This window comes from Barbus barbus (genome assembly GCF_936440315.1).
Source record: "Barbus barbus genome assembly, chromosome: 14".
NCBI classification, from domain to species: domain Eukaryota; kingdom Metazoa; phylum Chordata; class Actinopteri; order Cypriniformes; family Cyprinidae; genus Barbus; species Barbus barbus.
Window position 1 is genome coordinate 4,026,082 of NC_136742.1, and position 17,328 is coordinate 4,043,409.

Below are 17,328 nucleotides of genomic sequence, written 5' to 3' on the forward strand. Positions count from 1 at the left end.
TGGCTTACACATAACACACTAATACGCTTCTATTATTCAAATCAATTAAATGATTTTTAGGCTGCATTAATTAGGTCAACAAGGAACCGGAAACACTCCCCATAACACATGATGTACTCGTTACATCGTATGAAGAATGGCATCTACGCTAATATTTGTCTGTTTCTTTCTTATTTTGTTTCTCAGTCCGTGTCCGGATCAGATGGTGGATCGGTGCCGGGAGATGATGTCTCCCTGATCGTCGGCGGAGGCCGGGACACCTGGATGAGCCCCGGGGACATATCCCCAGTGAAGACCTCAACTTAAATGCAATAAAACTAAAAATAAAAGAAAATAACTAAAAATATAATAAAATACCTAACTACATAATATTATTATTGTTAGAAATTGCAATATAAAATAGAATAAAAAAAATAGAAAATAAATACATTTATACATTTAAAATTTTTATTAAAACAATAAAGTAAACAAATAAACTATTATCTCCTGGCCAGAGGAGAACTGGCCCCCCGACTGAGTCTGGTTTCTCCCAAGGTTTTTTTTTCTCCATTCTGTCACAGAAGGAGTTTTGTTTCCTTGCCGCTGTCGCCTCTGGCTTGCTCAGTTGGGGACACTTAATTTCTAGTGATTATCGTCAATTTGATTTAGCAGATACTATTTAAACTAAACTGATCTAGACAATGTCATCTCTGAACTCAATAATGAAATGCCTTCACTGAAAATTGAGTGTTTAATCTTATTTTTATACATTACTGACACTCTATCCTCCAATTTGATACTGTTAAGTGCTTTGACACAATCTGTATTGCTAAAAGCGCTATATAAATAAAGGTGACTTGACTTAATATCTTGTAAATGCACCATTACTTAAAGGCATTTGGGTATTTTTTTGGAAAGCAAATCAAAAATACTGAGGACGATTTGCAATGCATGCAACATTTGTCCTGAATGCCATTAATTTAAGAACTTTTTAGGGCCCTAATTTGTGATAGGGCAAATTAAGACTTTCAGACTTTCGTGGGATACTGTTTCCCAGAACGCAACGCGCTCCATGTGACCTTTCATCTTGAAACGCGTGACTGAACTGGAGGCGGGGAATAATTATAAATGTTACACTTGTATATGTACGTATATACATATCCATGTAAACTACAAACTATCACTGTGCATCTAAAAATAATATCATTAGGACATAAATTGTACTTTAATCTCTATGGCACTTTTCCGATTAAGTCAAATGACGTCACCTTTATCTCTATAGCGCTTTATACATTGTTTCAAAGATATTACATAATATTAAAATTGCAGGACTATAATATATAAATTAAATATATAAACTTAATATTTCAATTAAGCAAACAGAATTAAATTCCACTATCAAGCAGCTCTAAAAAGAAATGGAGGGAATTTACTCTATAGACAAATAGACCAATTTATTGTCAGAGGCTATTTACATAAACTCCGCCCACCAATGCCTGGCTGTGATAAACAGCTCTGCAAAAAAAGCTCTGTATTTCTTTAGAATCAGTGGCGGAGTGAGTAAGAGACGCGAGATGTGCGCTATTGATGCGAGCGATACGAGTTTTGTCAAACTCGTGCAACTCCTTTTCCCATTACATACCAGATCAGAAAGGCATTTATTTTCAACAAAAAATTAAGTCAATATTTGAAAAGTGGAGATTAAACGCCTCAATAATACAGTGTGCTTAGCTGTAGGTAGGTTTTTGCCCAATAAAGTGGTGTTCATCAAATAAAATGTATGATAATTTACACTCAATATGATATTGCATACTGTTTTATAATGTACTACAGTACTGAAGTATAAATAGCTGCCACCTAACTTCTATTTACACGCCTGTTGCTAAAGAAAATGCTGCTATTTTAGTGTAAACAGAATTTATCATTATTTGCACTTAATGCAAGTAGAATATATAACTTTTTCAATTAGTGTAACTGCCAAAAATATCATTGTTCATTTAAACATTGCTCATTCAGTTCTGTCCAATAACCTATGCAAAGTTATTCAATTATGAAATGAGTTCAATTGGGCAATATATCATTGTTTACTAGTATGAAGCCTTAATAACAAGCCTTTGTAAAAAGAATCGTCAGCACATTTGTTTGTAAGGTAACAACCTTGACAGCTGTGTTGAATTAATGTTTGGGTTTGTCATGTGACAAGCGTACTACTCTGAAACATTTGTTGCTTATTGTATACTGTTTCACACACTATGCTTTAAAAAAAAATAGTAGGCAGTATGCACTGTGTACTGGGCAGTAAGCAAGTATGCCATTTCGAACACAGCCATTGTTTATTTAAGATCTGCACAGTACCTTACGACATCTCGAGTGCATGAATGTTTATATAAAACTAATTGTATTAGTAAACTTAGGCAGAATATTCACATACTTGCAAAGTATCCTATACTCAGTTTGTCTGTTGAGGAACCATCAAAATAAAGTGTTAGCATACAGTATATTCAGCAGACACACTACTAATACTCTCATGACTGCTAGTTGACATGTAGTTGCAGAGTTACTTAACAGCTGTCTAAAGGGTGCCATCAAAATAATCAAACCGATATTATAATAGAAAAGGTTCAAAGCAAATGTGTCATATTACACATTCATCTGATCTGATATTTGATCTTATGGCAGTTTGAGAACATTTATTTTTATTTTTATTATTATTACTTATAGGTGGTCTTTGTCTGCTTTAAGTAACATAAGTAACGTGGCAAGATATGAGACTTATAATACATTATAACTATGAGAAATATAATCCATTGCAACTTAAACGGATGGATCGTGTTCATTGTGTTATAAATCATCATACTCTTAAAAGCTATATCCACAAATAAGCAACTATTATAATACATTAAAACTGTTCTTATGAATATTCTTGAGATGATACAACAAAGTTATTTATAATGCATTATGCATTCATTATAATGCCTTAAGAAAACCTTTACAATGTATTATAAATATGGGCTTCATAGAAAGTGTTACCACTTCTAGTTTATTGAATGGTTAAAAAAAAAAAAAAAAATATACAATATCACATTTGTAATGATGTTAATTTTTGCAGAAAAAACGGCCTTCTTCACGTGAAATTGATTAACTATATGAAGTGGTATAAATATATCAATTTTCTGCCCCTATCTCTTGAATTTGTGATCATTCTAAATGCATTTTATTAGACTGAATCATGCAGTGAAAGAGCGCGCACTAATATACGCAAACTAGTCTAGACTTTACGTAATGTATGTGTGGCATACTTACTGGGGTCATTTAATTCACATGGTTTGGTGATCTGATGTTTCTTGCCGCCAGCTTGCTTGAATCCATTACACACTGAGCCTCCAGAAGTGACGACGAGTCTTCCATTGTGAGGAAGCAGCATGCCTCCATGTGTGATCCGCACCGATGGATTCATTACAACATCTATCTGTTGAGAACAGCCCCCAGAGGTTCTGATCTGAAGGTTGGGCGGCTGCGAGCGAATGGAGGGCCGAGGGAGCAGTGCTGATGTAACAGCAGGAAGGGGCAGAGTCTCAGCAGGTAGGATATATCCACAGTGGTCACATTTTACATGGTCCTCACTTGGTTGGCCACATTCCCCACAAACTGTGAGGTAATCATCAGGCTGAAGGGCCTGCTGGATATGGAAAGACCCGAAAAATGTGAACATCAAATAAAAACACCTTTTACTCTTAATATAACACAAAAATGAACATTTGCAGGGTTTTTGCAGGTTTTACGAAGGTGAACGTAAGACTAAGGCCTTTTTAAGAACAAGTAAAAAAAAAAAAGGAATAAATTGAAAGAAACGCAATATCAATACACCTCAGTCAGTATAACACAGTTTTTAATTTCCGACAGGAATAAAAACGAGGCTATGAGGGACTGAAGTACAGTTTGCTCAATGGATTACTATACTGTTGTTTAACAACATACCGATTGTTCACCTGAGGAAATGGCTTTGTGGGAAAAAAACTGATAAAAAATCCCTCACCACTTTGTTTTCATATCTGCAATAAATTCAATATGATGCATAATTGACTAAGGTCTATATGTTCTCTAAATGTAAACAGGAGCACACAATGAGTTATGAGTATAATCAACCCTTCAAAACTTGAAAATACAACCTCCAACCTATCTCCATTAATTTAATTTATTTTACAACAACAACAAAATAGCTTCAGGCTTGAATACCTCTGCCCTCAAACACTTAAACATGGAAATAAATTGTACTGTGTCTTCTGATTACGCTGCAAAAAAAAGCGATGTTCTTCACAATTTGTCTCGTTGCCAAGTGCAAATGTCTAAAATCAAGATACACTTATATAGAAAATAACAATGTTTTCTGTGAAAATGAAAAAAAGAGAATGTATGATTAAAGCAAGAACACATTTGCCAGTGGCCTCAGAACAATCTACTTAATTCACATGAAAAAGTTTTCATACCCCCACTTAAATTCATTGTGTTCTTGTTTTAAGCATAAGCTTACTTAATTAAGTCTTGTTTTCTTTGAAAATTAACAAAATGACAACGTCAAATGCAGAAATGCTAATTCATGCGTTTATGACCTGAGGGTTAGACTATTGTGATGCTTTATTGGGTGGTTGTTCTGCACGCTTGATCTAACTACAGCTGGTCCAAAATGCAGCAGCTAGAGTTCTTACTAGAGGAAGTATGCCCATATTAGCCCGGTTCTGTCAACACTGCACTGGCTCCCTATCAAACATCGTATAGATTTTAAAATCTTGTTAACTACTTATAAAGCCCTGAATGGCTTCGCTCCTCAGTACCTGAGCGAGCTCTTATCACATTATACTATATCACGTCTGCTGCATTCTCAAAACTCTGGCCGTTTGATAATACCTAGAATATCAAAATCGACTGCGGGCGGCAGATCCTTTTCCTATTTAGCACCCAAACTCTGGAACAATCTACCTAACGCTGTTCGGGAGGCAGACACATTCTGTCAGTTTATATCTAGATTAAAGACACATTTCTTTAACCTGGCTTACACATAACACACTAATATGCTTCTATTATTCAAATCCATAAGGATTGTTAGGCTGCATTAATTAGATCAACCGGAACCGGGAACACTCCCCATAACACACGATGTACTCGTTACATCGTAAGAAGAATGGCATCTACGCTAATATTTGTCTTATTCTGTTTCTCAGTCCGTGTCTGGATCAGATGATGGATCGGCGCCGGGAGATGATGTCTCCCTGATCGTCGGCGGAGGCCGGGACATCTGGATGAGCCCCGGGGACATATCCCCAGTGAAGACCTCGACTTAAATACAATAAAACTAAAAATAAAACAAATAACTAAAAATATAATAAAATACCTAACTACATAATACTATTATTGTTAGAAATTGCAACAATATAAAAATAGAAATAATACATTTATACATTTAAGGGAAGTCGTGGCCTAATGGTTAGAGAGTCGGACTCGTAATCGAAAGGTTGCGAGTTCGAGCCCCCGGCCGGCAGGGATTGTAGGTGGGGGGAGTGAATGTCCAGCGCTCTCTACCAATACCACGACTGAGGTGCCCTTGAGCAAGGCACCGAACCCCCAACTGCTCCCCGGGCGCTGCAGCATGGCTGCCCACTGCTCCGGGTGTGTGTTCACGGTGTGTGTGTGTGTGTGTGTGTGCATTTGTTCACTACTCACTGCTGTGTGTGTGCACGTGGATGGGTTAAACGCAGAGCACCAATTTCGAGTATGGGTCACCATACTTGACAATACGTCACGACTTTACTTTACTTTTTTTAAAAATTTTAATTAAAACAATAAATAAATAAACAATTATCTCCTGGCCAGAGGAGAACTGGCCCCCCGACTGAGCCTGGTTTCTCCCAAGGTTTTTTCTCCATTCTGTCACAGAGGGAGTTTTGGTTCCTTGCCGCTGTCTCCTCTGGTTTGCTCAGTTGGGGACACTTCATTTCTAGTGATTATCGTCAATTTGATTTAGCAGATACTATTTAAACTAAACTGATCTAGACAATGACATCTCTGAATTCAATAATGAAATGCCTTCACTGAAAATTGAGTGTTTAATCTTATTTTTATACATTACTGATACTCTATCCTCCAATTTGATACTGTTAAGTGCTTTGACACAATCTGTATTGTTAAAAGCGCTATATAAATAAAGGTGACTTGACTTAATATCTTAATTTTGCAACTCATGTAAATGCATCATTATTTAAAGGCATTTGGGTATATTTTGGGAAAGCAAAAATACTGAGTACGATTTTCAATGCATGCAACATTTGTCCTGAATGCCATTAATTTAAGAACTTTTTAGGGTCCTAATTTGTGATAGGGCAAATGAAGACTTTCAGGACCTTTTTAGGACCCGCAGAAACCCTCAAATGACTTCTGAATTACCCCCGTCTGAATGCAGAGGCAGTGAACGTGCAGAGGTATTGTCTCACCTCAACTGGTTTGCCCACAGGAACAGGATCGTTCATTGACCGCCGTTTCTGATGGACTCGCCTCTTAACACTGATGTCTTCTGAATCTAGTGATGTACAGTAGAACAACAGCCATATTCATATGATCAAGTACTTCTAAGATCTCCAAAGGTCTCAAAGCATCTCAGATTAATCACTACTAACTTTTCTGTAAATATTTTCTGCTTTCTGTAAATAATGAAATGAGAAAACTCAATGGTTCTTCGTCTGCTCACCTGAAATCTCGGGACAGGTGAGAAGAATGCTGTCCAGCTCAACTCTTTGGATCATATCAGATCTGCAGGAGAGAAACGTTGGCAGACAGCATAAGTACTCTGAAATACATCAGATCCACTCAAGAAATGTCATAGCTGATCTTCCGGGTGATCATTTTGGAGGGAAAAAAATATTTTCTGTGGTAATCAACATTATACCACAAATGCTCAGGATAGAGCTTGACTTACTGAACCTGGAAGAATCTTTTAAGGTGTAAGAGAAAACTCTGTACATTACGTTAACAGACTATACTAAACTGTATGTGGCAAGCCACAAAATGCATTTCAGAACAGAAGTGGGTGACATTTTCGTACCAGGAAGGTCAAGTGCACCTGATTTTAAAGCCAAGAAAGTGAATGAAGCTTATTTGACCAAAAGTACAGATATAAACACAGCTAAGGCTTGTCTTATATGTTTTACCTGCTCTTGAAAACGGCATTACTAACAGCTTAATGTTAACTAGACAGTGATACTCCCAATGCGCGTATTTCACTCAATCTATATCAAACATCTGAAGCTAATCAATTTATTGGGTAAAGACAGCTCATCCAGCGCCATACCTTTGCTCCAGCTTTCTGATTGGAGCAGAGAACTGTGCGTGCTGGAAGAGCCGCCCCTGAACCATGACTCCTTGGGACGGCGCTGGACTCATTATCAGATAGCTGGTTCGATTGGGGAGCGGAGACACACTCACTGAATGAGCTGCTTCACTGGGAGACCATCAACAACAACAACATAGGACATGAGTATACACATTCAATATAAATAAAAGGATTTCAAAAATAAATGAAGATACAAAAGATCTTGTAAATGACAGTAATTATTAAACTATAATTATTATACAACTAGGTTTTATTTATTTATTTCCCATAGGCTACACGAGAATGGTTAAATAATTAATCATGATTATTTTAGCTCAAATAGCAATGACGATTATTAATCATGATTTTTGACATTTTAGAAATTTAATTTAACATTTAATCAAAATTATTGCACTTTCAAATCAAGAGAACATCAACTTGCATGATTTATTTGACCTCATCTGGGTTTCCTAATGTTTATGTAAATTAACACACTCTTTACACCAAGAAAACTGGCACAAGAAGCTTCCCTGAATAGCTAAACCAGCCTTTTTTCTATTAAAACAACAACAAAGATAAATTGTATAATGCTACATTTATATAATTTAATTTTATTGATAGAATCAGGAATTTAAATAAGATTAATCGTGCAACCCTAATACATGTACACACACACACACACACACACAATACAATTGGAATACCTAAGCTTGCCGGTTCTGTTGAGTGGCCTTAATTGATTTGGACGTCGCTCATGAGTCTCCATAGACCCATTAGCACTGAAGCGCTTCATGGATGAAGTCTGCCAAGGACAGATCAGAGTGTTCAGGTTATAAGGTCACAGCTCAACATAACAGACCAACCCTAACAACCATCAAACCGGAGCTCATTAACATGTAACTGACCACAGAAACTCAGAATATGACGCAAATCTGCCACACCTGAATGGTTAATAATGCAAATATCCTTTAAGTATTTAATCCTATTTTATTAACCAATGTCTTTGCTGCTGACCTTCGATTATCAAATTCAATCATCAATAAGTAAAACTGATTTTAGATAAACTAACTTTCTTCTTCTGCATTATGCTGTACAGACGTGAATTTACTTTTCCTTCAGGTTTATTCATTTCACTTTTTGGCGTGAAAGGGCTTTTACATTTAGCAAAAAACTTGATATATTAAAAACAAACAAGCCAGCTCAGCCCAGATTTGAAAAGTAACGCAAAAGTAACGTTATCAGTTACTTTTTTAGGGAGTAATGCAATATTGTAATGCATTACTTTTAAAAGCAACTTTCCCCAAGACTGGTGATGACAACCCCACCACGCTATATGAAGACACAATAAATCAAGGATTATTTCTCCACTGAATTACAAAAACAATGAAGTACATAGGGGTGTGCGATATATATCGTAATTGTTGTTTTAACCATGTGCAATTTGACAATATCGAGTATTTTGCAAAAACCAAACAAAACACCTTCGCTGTGCACGCATACATTAGCCTACGTGGTGATGAAGCGGGTTAAACACTGCGTGTGCATTTAGAGTGTTTTCACTGCATGAGTCAGTCTATTAAAACGTATTAATGATCGCAAAATTCAAGATTTTGAGCAGAAGAGCAGAAAATTTATATATTTACATTTTAAATAGTTAAAAATCACACGAAGAGTGCCGTTTGTTCTTCAAAAAGCAGCATGATTACAAATGTGATATTGATTTTATACAACAGTTCAGTAAACCGTAAGTTAATATTAATAGACTTACGTTTTAGACACCATATTGCCTGTTTTTGCTCCATTTCGCCGACAAAAATAACTCCAAACAGCCACAGCACTGTTTTGCGTCTCTGAGCAACATGACGGTGCTTCGTTCCTGAATGAATCAACCGTTAAATGATTCGGTTCAGTCGCAATATTGACTCACTTATTACCAGTGACTTTCTGCCACCTACTGGTGGTTTTAATTTCACATTTAAAGTCTATTTTCATTTTTAAAATAATATCAGTATTCAATGTTTTGTTTAAAATGTCAAAAAATTATGCATTTGTAACTGGTTAAAGCACTCCGTGTCCCTCTGAATGCATTAAATAGTGTGTAAATACAGCTAAATGCCACTTTAGATGCAACTTCTGCAAAGATTAATTTTGATGATACTGGTTTCATTTGTTTGGTAACAGCCTAAATGTGTATTATCTTAACTGAATGATTAAATGTAACAATTCTCAAAAGATGTAGACTTTTAGAAAGAAACTGCTTTAAAGATCTATTTAAACTTAAATGAAAAGATTAATCACTGACGTGAACTGACCACACAGAATATGAAGAATATAAAAAAACTGCAGCCGTCCACGGTAGTCAGATATCAGCACAATAACACAAATATCGCCTAATTATTGGAAAAATACAAAATAATAGAGATATCATTTTTTTTTTCAATATCGCACACCCCTAAGTACATATTACATTACATTTAGTCATTTAGCAGATGCTTTTATCTAAAGTGACTTACAAATGAGGACTATGGAAGCAACCAAAATCAACAAAAGAGCAATGATACGCAAGTGCTATAACAAGTTAGCTTAACACAGCACACGTAGCAAGGGTTGTTTAAAATTATATAACAAATAAAAAGAAAACAGATACAAAAAGAATGAGTTATTTAAATAATTTTTCCTTCAGTAAATAAAGACTGTGTCAGTAAAGACTCCAGAACACATTGCAATGCTGTGAAAGTATAGAATATAGTAAAAACATGCAGAAGCTGCACAGAATTAGTAATGTTAGTATGCCCCAAAATGAACAAAAATGCCCACCAAATTCAAGATGCTCTGCACAACAATTTATTATGGCTGTCGCAATTAAAGTGAAAAAAGAAAATGAATATAATAGCAGTACAATATTTTAGCTCGAGTATTCTCTCATTACTCCTTATGCACTATAGACAGCTGAACTCGCAACAGACTGAAGTCTTAAGCCCTATTCGGACTGGACTCGTTTTCCAGGGGGTCATTAGAGAAATTTGTGTTTCAGACTAGGGCACTTAAAGTGGGAACTAAACGTCTTTTCCAACTTAAAATATTCAGTCGTAAAGAATTGTTTATAATTACACAGAATCTGCGCCAATATAATGGACCATAAGCATCACTTGGCCACTGAGTGTAGTTTGGGCTCCTCCTCAATGCATGCTATAACTGTAGTCATACATCTTTCACACATCCAGTCTGGTTTTCTTCATGAGTAACATGTAGTTTTGCATTCTTAAAGACAACAGATTAATTAAAAATATGAATATAGAGCATACATTTAGCAAAATGCTCCTCTTTGTTATTTTTCTAGCTGATTGATGAGCTTATGGATGACGAATGGTTATTCTTGAGGTAAATGTAATGTGTTATGTGGCAATGTTCACAAGCGTTACATGTTTTGAATGAGCGATTACATGAGACATTTCAGTAAGTTGTACTGTAGGCTCTCTTATAAAACAGCCGACCTTTTGATGTTAATTCGTGTTCATTTCGAGTTCAGGTCATAACAGGACTTAAATATATATAGTTAATATTTTTGGTTTTAGTCGCAGTCTGGAGCCCTGTGTAATAATTCCAGAGCAAATGGCCTACTGTTTTTCTGCAATCTCAGTGATCGTTTGAATGCAAATGTCTGCGATTGTGACAATATTTCACAACACATTTCCTTGTGTGTTTTGGCCAGTGTGAACTACCGTAGACACTCTTACAAAGCGGAACACGAACAAGCTTGGTTTCATGCATGCATAAACAGTCAAATATACACAAAATGTCTGTCTTGGTGAGTATTTACATATGAAGACAGTCAGTTATGCCTTAAATGAACAAACAATTGGGAAGGAAATCAGATGCGTGTCAGTACATTCTGTCTTAAAGCCTAACGCAAACACCTGCTGCCGTCTGTGTTATTAATCAAACAAAAGACAGAGAAATCACTCAATGCTCTTAACTGAATCACTTCATAACTTTAAGAATGAATGTATATTTGATTCATACAGTGATGCAGTGTTTTAAAGTTCAGCTCAGGATTTAATGACCATTTTGGGTGTTTAATGCAATACTGTGTTTTAAATTGTTTAAATTGATAAGTCATAGGCTTGCTCCAGTCTGGATATTCTTGATAGTACCTCTCAAAATTGGGAAGATCACAATTCAGATCATGGATTGTGATTTTGTGTGATAAGATTGTGATATGAAAATCTGAGAAGACCACCCATAGCACCATGAGACATAATTATGGTACAAGTCTGTTATACACCAACAGTAGAAAAGCAATACAGACCCAAGGTGAATCAGGAAAGAGAAACAGAGCGGACTGGAGCTCAATCACTGAGAGAAAATGAACGATAATGGACCATATTAGAGGGATAGAAAGATTGCGGATACCTTCATTCCCTCAGGGGAAAGCTCCTGCTGGCCACTCACTCGCTCCATGGTCACAAGGGCGGCGCTAGTGGAAAACAAGAGAGACACATTTAGGGACATTTATTCATAACACGTACTTGCTTTGAAAAACGCTTTTTAACCCTCTGGGGTGGACATTTTTGGTGCATTTTGTTTTGGTGCATTTTTTTGAAAGCCCCTAAAAGGAACTTAACTTACTCTGTGAGTATTAATTGTACAGATAAGAGTAATACATCAATCGAAACTGCAAAGCATCTACTTTTATTTGTATACACTCATAATAACACAACTTTGTAATTTTATAAAATAAAGAAATGAAACAGGGTGTGCTCTTCTCCGTCTCCGCGAACTGCATTTAGAAACGCGTCACTAAAATTAAGTGTAACTCAGCAAATACTCAACACACAGACATGGGAGTTATATCTATAGAAAGCTTGAAGTGTCTTCTTTTAAATGAAGCCATATTGAAAATAAATATTCTGTGATGAAGTAATCCTTATGAAACCAACACGATGTTCAGTCTTTCCTGTCTAACTCATTATTTCTAATGCGATCCCGCCCCCTCGCGGCCGTTCATAATGATGTGCACATGGAGACACCCAACATAAACAAAGAGTGAAGAGATCGTTCTTTTTTGCATTAGTTAAAACCTGTTAACCCGCACCAGGACGCCGGCGCACTGAATGCTATTTGTTTACACGTCTCATTGTTTACAAATAGAATAAATGAAACGGGACAAAGTTAATCTTGACAAACTATATATCATTTTGAAGGTCTAAGCCTCAAGCTTTGATGATAGATGACCGTTTTTCGATTGAAAACTTATAAGGAATGTATTTGCTAAATTTGTGTAAGCAGTACACATCAAAACATGCATAATAAAATGCAGTAAATACCAGATTTGTCTTAACAACGAGTCACAAAACTGCTGAAATCGTTTAGTTAGAAAGGCAAGGGTCCACAGAACAACATCCATAGAGCACTTTTAGTCCAGCGAAACAATAGCGTCGTGGATATTCCTTTGTTATTGTGACATAAACCTGAATACATTACTAGTTGGGTTTTTCCCAAACGACAACATGATGAATGCTACACATCTAAGAATGCTTCCATGTTTATTATTAATACTCTGTTCACAAATAGATTTTAATAATGTACTAAACTGTATCTCAGATATTGACATGTCTATATCTGACAAGTCTAGACCCTCAATATATGATGCCCGCGTTTTTGCATTTCCAAAAAAAAAAAACATTGTCTTATATTCGGGTCAATACAGTAAATGCCGCTTCATCTTAAAGCACGCGAAGGAGATTAACTACTAATCACAGAACCGGCTTTACGGACTAGACGCGCATGATCATCGCATTCCCTAACGGAAACGATAACGGTGGCGTTTTCAAAAACTTGCACTTTGAAACCCGTTTTCAAAATTCTGCGTTGTCGTGTAAACAAAACGCATATAAAGTTTCCTGCTTTTGGCTGAAAACGTTGTTGTGTGAACGGCCCCCCAAGGGCCCCTTGGTTTAACTGCTTGGCCTGGAGTGTTTGATCTGAAGCCCTTGCCCCACAGTTCTCCGCTCACATTATTATATTAGTGTTTTTCTTCTATTCTTCTGGTCACTGTATGCTTTTACTGTTAGGAAAGTGCACATTCACTAAACATCTGAAGAACTGTGCTGATAATAAAACTACGTCATGCAGACTGACCATGACCTGGAGTGGAAATGCTTGCATGTCAACTTCAGACACATTTGACTTCAGAATTTCTTTACCTTCTATTTGGCCTTTATGTGTTTCTGTAAAGCGTAATAATAACACTGACTCAAAGCAGCTTTAAGCGTGCAGAGATGCCTGAGTGGGCTGTAAGCTGTTCTGTGCTAAATGACCTTACTCATGTCTGCTGTCGTCTTCACTATCATCTGAGAGAGAACACCTCCAGGTTTGCTTAAAGCCTCCATCTCTCCTGTCCTCACATTTATCCAGAGCTAGGAAACACATCAGAACAACGTATCAGAACACAGCCAGTAAATAAATGACAGCAAGAGGAATCAATGTTTTATTACCTTTAGAAATTAAATGTACATCACAATTCAGAAATATGAACACCGCAATTGTGCTCTTCCATCTCTTCTCCGAAACAGGTGCATTTCAAGAATAACGTCCCGGTGAAGGCTCTAACTGGTAAATTATATAAAATGTACCTTCGGGAATGACGGCTACATTCACAATCTGCCCACTAAGCTAACTTTTCGATGGATGATGCCATGAGGAACAAAGTTGTACTCTGACCAACGAGAGGACGGTTTCTATCACACAAGACCTGCATATTTCGGTATGCTCTGAAAGCGAACCAAACCAAGAAGAAAATGCAACATTTGAACAATTTAAGTCCGTTTTGGAGCAAGACGACTGCAGAAAAGATTTCTGAAAATGGAAAAATATCAACTACACTATTACTGTTTTTGATCAATTAAATGCTATATTGGTGAACAAAAGCATTTTTTAATGAACACTAACAAGGTGATTCTAATTTGAGCTCTATCTGTAAAATAACTATTGTATAAAGTGCTGAAAGCTTGACTTAAAACCACTCTTCAGACAAGGCTTGGTCAAAGGTCCAGCTTTTTCTTAACAAAACTGCATAGAAATTAGAAACGATAATATATTTGATCACATTTGAATTGGGATATTATGCATAAATGTGAGCATTTAATTCGTGTCTAATGTATTTGAATGGTATTATGATAATGCTGCTGATGAAAACAGAAGAAACTACATTTTAATGCATATATTAACATTATTACAGCATGAATGCATAGATACAGTCTTGTTAATTGTGGATGGCATGCTAGAATGAGTACATTTACGTTGATATAATACGCATTTTGTAATGATTTCTGAAGTTTGTTTATATCGGCGCATAGCGTCAGGCCTCAGTCTGTTTTAGCATCTATACACTCAAACAAATACCTTAACAAGGGGACAGACCTTTACACTACACATTTGTAATGCAATACACTTTAATTGAAGTATATTTATTGTTTAATCCCCTCGGATGTTTATATTTTTGAGTGCAGCTGCTCGGTTAGCACATGTGCTAACACACACACATGGAGAAATCTGACGGATAATATCTATTTGCACACCAACACGAGACAAACAGCACATTAAAACACAATAAATAAACACAAATACACAAGACTCGTGTCTTACCTTCAATAAATAGACTCTTTTTATGATTCATATTGGTCCATCCCTTCAAACGAATTAAATCTCGCGCACTGCACTTAAGAGACTTCAACACTTTAATAGTTCACATTTGATTTCAAATTTAACTCAAACTCAATCTATGTAAAATTAGGTGTTTTTCAGTCCATCTTCAATCCAAATGAGCAGAAAGTAAAAAAAAAATAGCCGTCTGACCGCGGTGATAAATGCTTATTAACTCACAAAGAGACTTAAGCGACCAGTGTGAGAGACTAAAATGCATTTAGTAAAACATGAGATTTTAAGACATTATGTGAAACTCTGAGCGGTTAAAAGTGCATTATTCTGCAGCACGATGCGCTGTTGAGTCACTTCCGCTAAGACTTTTGTGCAATGTTAGTAAAATGTCGTAAATAATCTGTATGCGTGTGCTTTGGCATATTCTGCTAAAATATCAGCATTTATCTAGAATGCAATGGCCATGATATTCATGAATCAAAAAATAAGTCCTAATACATTTGAAATATTTGGCCATAAGGATGTGTGTTTTTGTAGACCCTGTAAATTATAACACCATGACTTCCATGCAAGCAGAAAACAAACTGAAATTTTGCAGAATAGCCAACTAACTTATGCATATGTCTGTTTACCAATGGCTTGCGTTCACCCAGATATGTTTTTGGGATGCATAATTGTCAAAACTCATGTTTCAGGTGCCATTTTTAGGGATGATTTGCAAAATAGCATTTATTTATTTTGTTCATCTAAAATACTTTTTTTTTTGTACACTGCACATTATAAAATGCATGTATGGTTATAATAAAAAAGAAGAAAAAAAGAAAGTGCATCAATGGCAATATTAGTTTACAGTTCATAAAATGCGTGCAATCTTTGTCCATTTTACACAAATCAAATACATCAACAAAAGTTGTTTTTTTATCAACAAAAGTAACAACTAGTTGGACAAATATTACATTTAAAAAAATCAATAAAATTTTTTTATTTGTATCAACGGTTGCATGAAGAACCTTTAACATCTGCAAAACCTTTCCAAAAGCTTCTTGGTTCTTTTAAAATGTTCTTCACACTGAAAATGGTTCCTTTAAAAAAAGGTTTTATGGGGAAGCAAAAATATTATTTTTTGGCATCACTGCAAAACTCTCCCATGTTGCACCTTTATATGCATTACACTAAAACGAGTTAGAACAGAAAACAAGATACAGATGTTTCAATTCTCATCTGTATCTTTAAAATAACTAATATGATAATAAATGATACATTTTATTATATTATTCCAACACATAATAATAGGATAGAAATCCCAAGTAAGCTATGATTTAAATATTTTCTTGGCTTATAAATTTATTTCTTTCATAATTCTTAAGAATGACCACAAACAATTTTTCAAGGTGCAGTTAAAGAAATGATCAATATTAACACTAGGAGGCAGCAGAGAACAAATCATATTTCCACACTAATGTCATTCATACTGTGTGGGGGTTAAGATATCATAACACATCTTAAGTTACAACATCCCTTATTATCCTAAAATTGTATGTGTGCATACAAAATTAAAAATAATATTCCAGATTCACTAATCAAATTTGCAGCATCAATATCAGTTAAACAACCTGAACATTTTACATTATGAAAAGATATCTGACCTAAATATGTTAACAAATTTGATGAGTGACTCTGAAATATTGCAGAATCTTAAATATCTCTTTTTTCTTTCATGTTCATTTTTTTTTTCTCAAAATCCTTAAACATTCTGTTTCATTAGAGGCTGGAATGGAAATAAATTCTTAGAATTTTTGAGTCCACTATAGTTTCCCATCTACACTATCGGAAAAAAGGGACAAAGCTGTCACAAGGCTGGTACCCTTTAGATAAAATGCACTTTTAAAGAACTAATATGTACCTTTAAGGTTCCTAATATATACCATATAGGGGTAAATTTGGTGCAAACCTTAGGTTACCGCCCCAGTGACAGCTTTGTACCTTTTTTCTGTACAGCATACAAGCTATTGTAAGCTTACTAATAATAGATTTTGCTATCTATTATTATTGTATACGTAATTTTGGGAAAATTGTGCTTGTGTGTTTTGTGTGTGGTTGTTTAGGTATGTGTGTATAGCATAGCCATGGGGTGAGTGTGTGTACGTCCTGCCCACAATAGTGCCCCTCTCATAGACAATGAGGCCCGGCAGAGAGCGGCCCGCACTCTATTATACCCATAATCCCCGTGGCTTTGTGCTCTGCTGAGAGAGAGAGCGAGAGAGACAGAAAGAGAGAAAGAGGGAGGAGGGACAAACGTGAGCTCATCCTAAACAACTCTCATCCAGGGT

The 17,328-nt window shown here is 35.8% G+C and overlaps 1 protein-coding gene across 3 annotated transcripts in view; it reads right to left on the reverse strand.

Annotated features, from left to right (window-relative positions):
* LOC306880003 (sentrin-specific protease 6-like) overlaps window positions 1-15,375 on the reverse strand; it is a 35,374-nt gene extending 19,999 nt beyond the window's left edge. The window contains exons 1-8 of one of the 3 annotated variants that reach the window (XM_079433262.1): window positions 14,987-15,358; window positions 13,665-13,758; window positions 11,753-11,816; window positions 8,044-8,141; window positions 7,319-7,468; window positions 6,719-6,780; window positions 6,465-6,550; window positions 3,283-3,658 (exon numbers count right to left, since the gene is read on the reverse strand). In XM_079433262.1, the coding sequence (XP_079289388.1) occupies window positions 3,283-3,658; window positions 6,465-6,550; window positions 6,719-6,780; window positions 7,319-7,468; window positions 8,044-8,141; window positions 11,753-11,816; window positions 13,665-13,758; window positions 14,987-15,017 (961 nt within the window). In that variant the 5' untranslated portion in view covers window positions 15,018-15,358. Of the gene's footprint in view, window positions 1-3,282; window positions 3,659-6,464; window positions 6,551-6,718; window positions 6,781-7,318; window positions 7,469-8,043; window positions 8,142-9,107; window positions 9,216-11,752; window positions 11,817-13,664; window positions 13,759-14,986 lie in introns of those variants that run through there. The other 2 variants (XM_079433263.1, XM_079433264.1) reach the window with 2 other exon arrangements.
* Window positions 15,376-17,328: the final 1,953 nt, after the last annotated feature.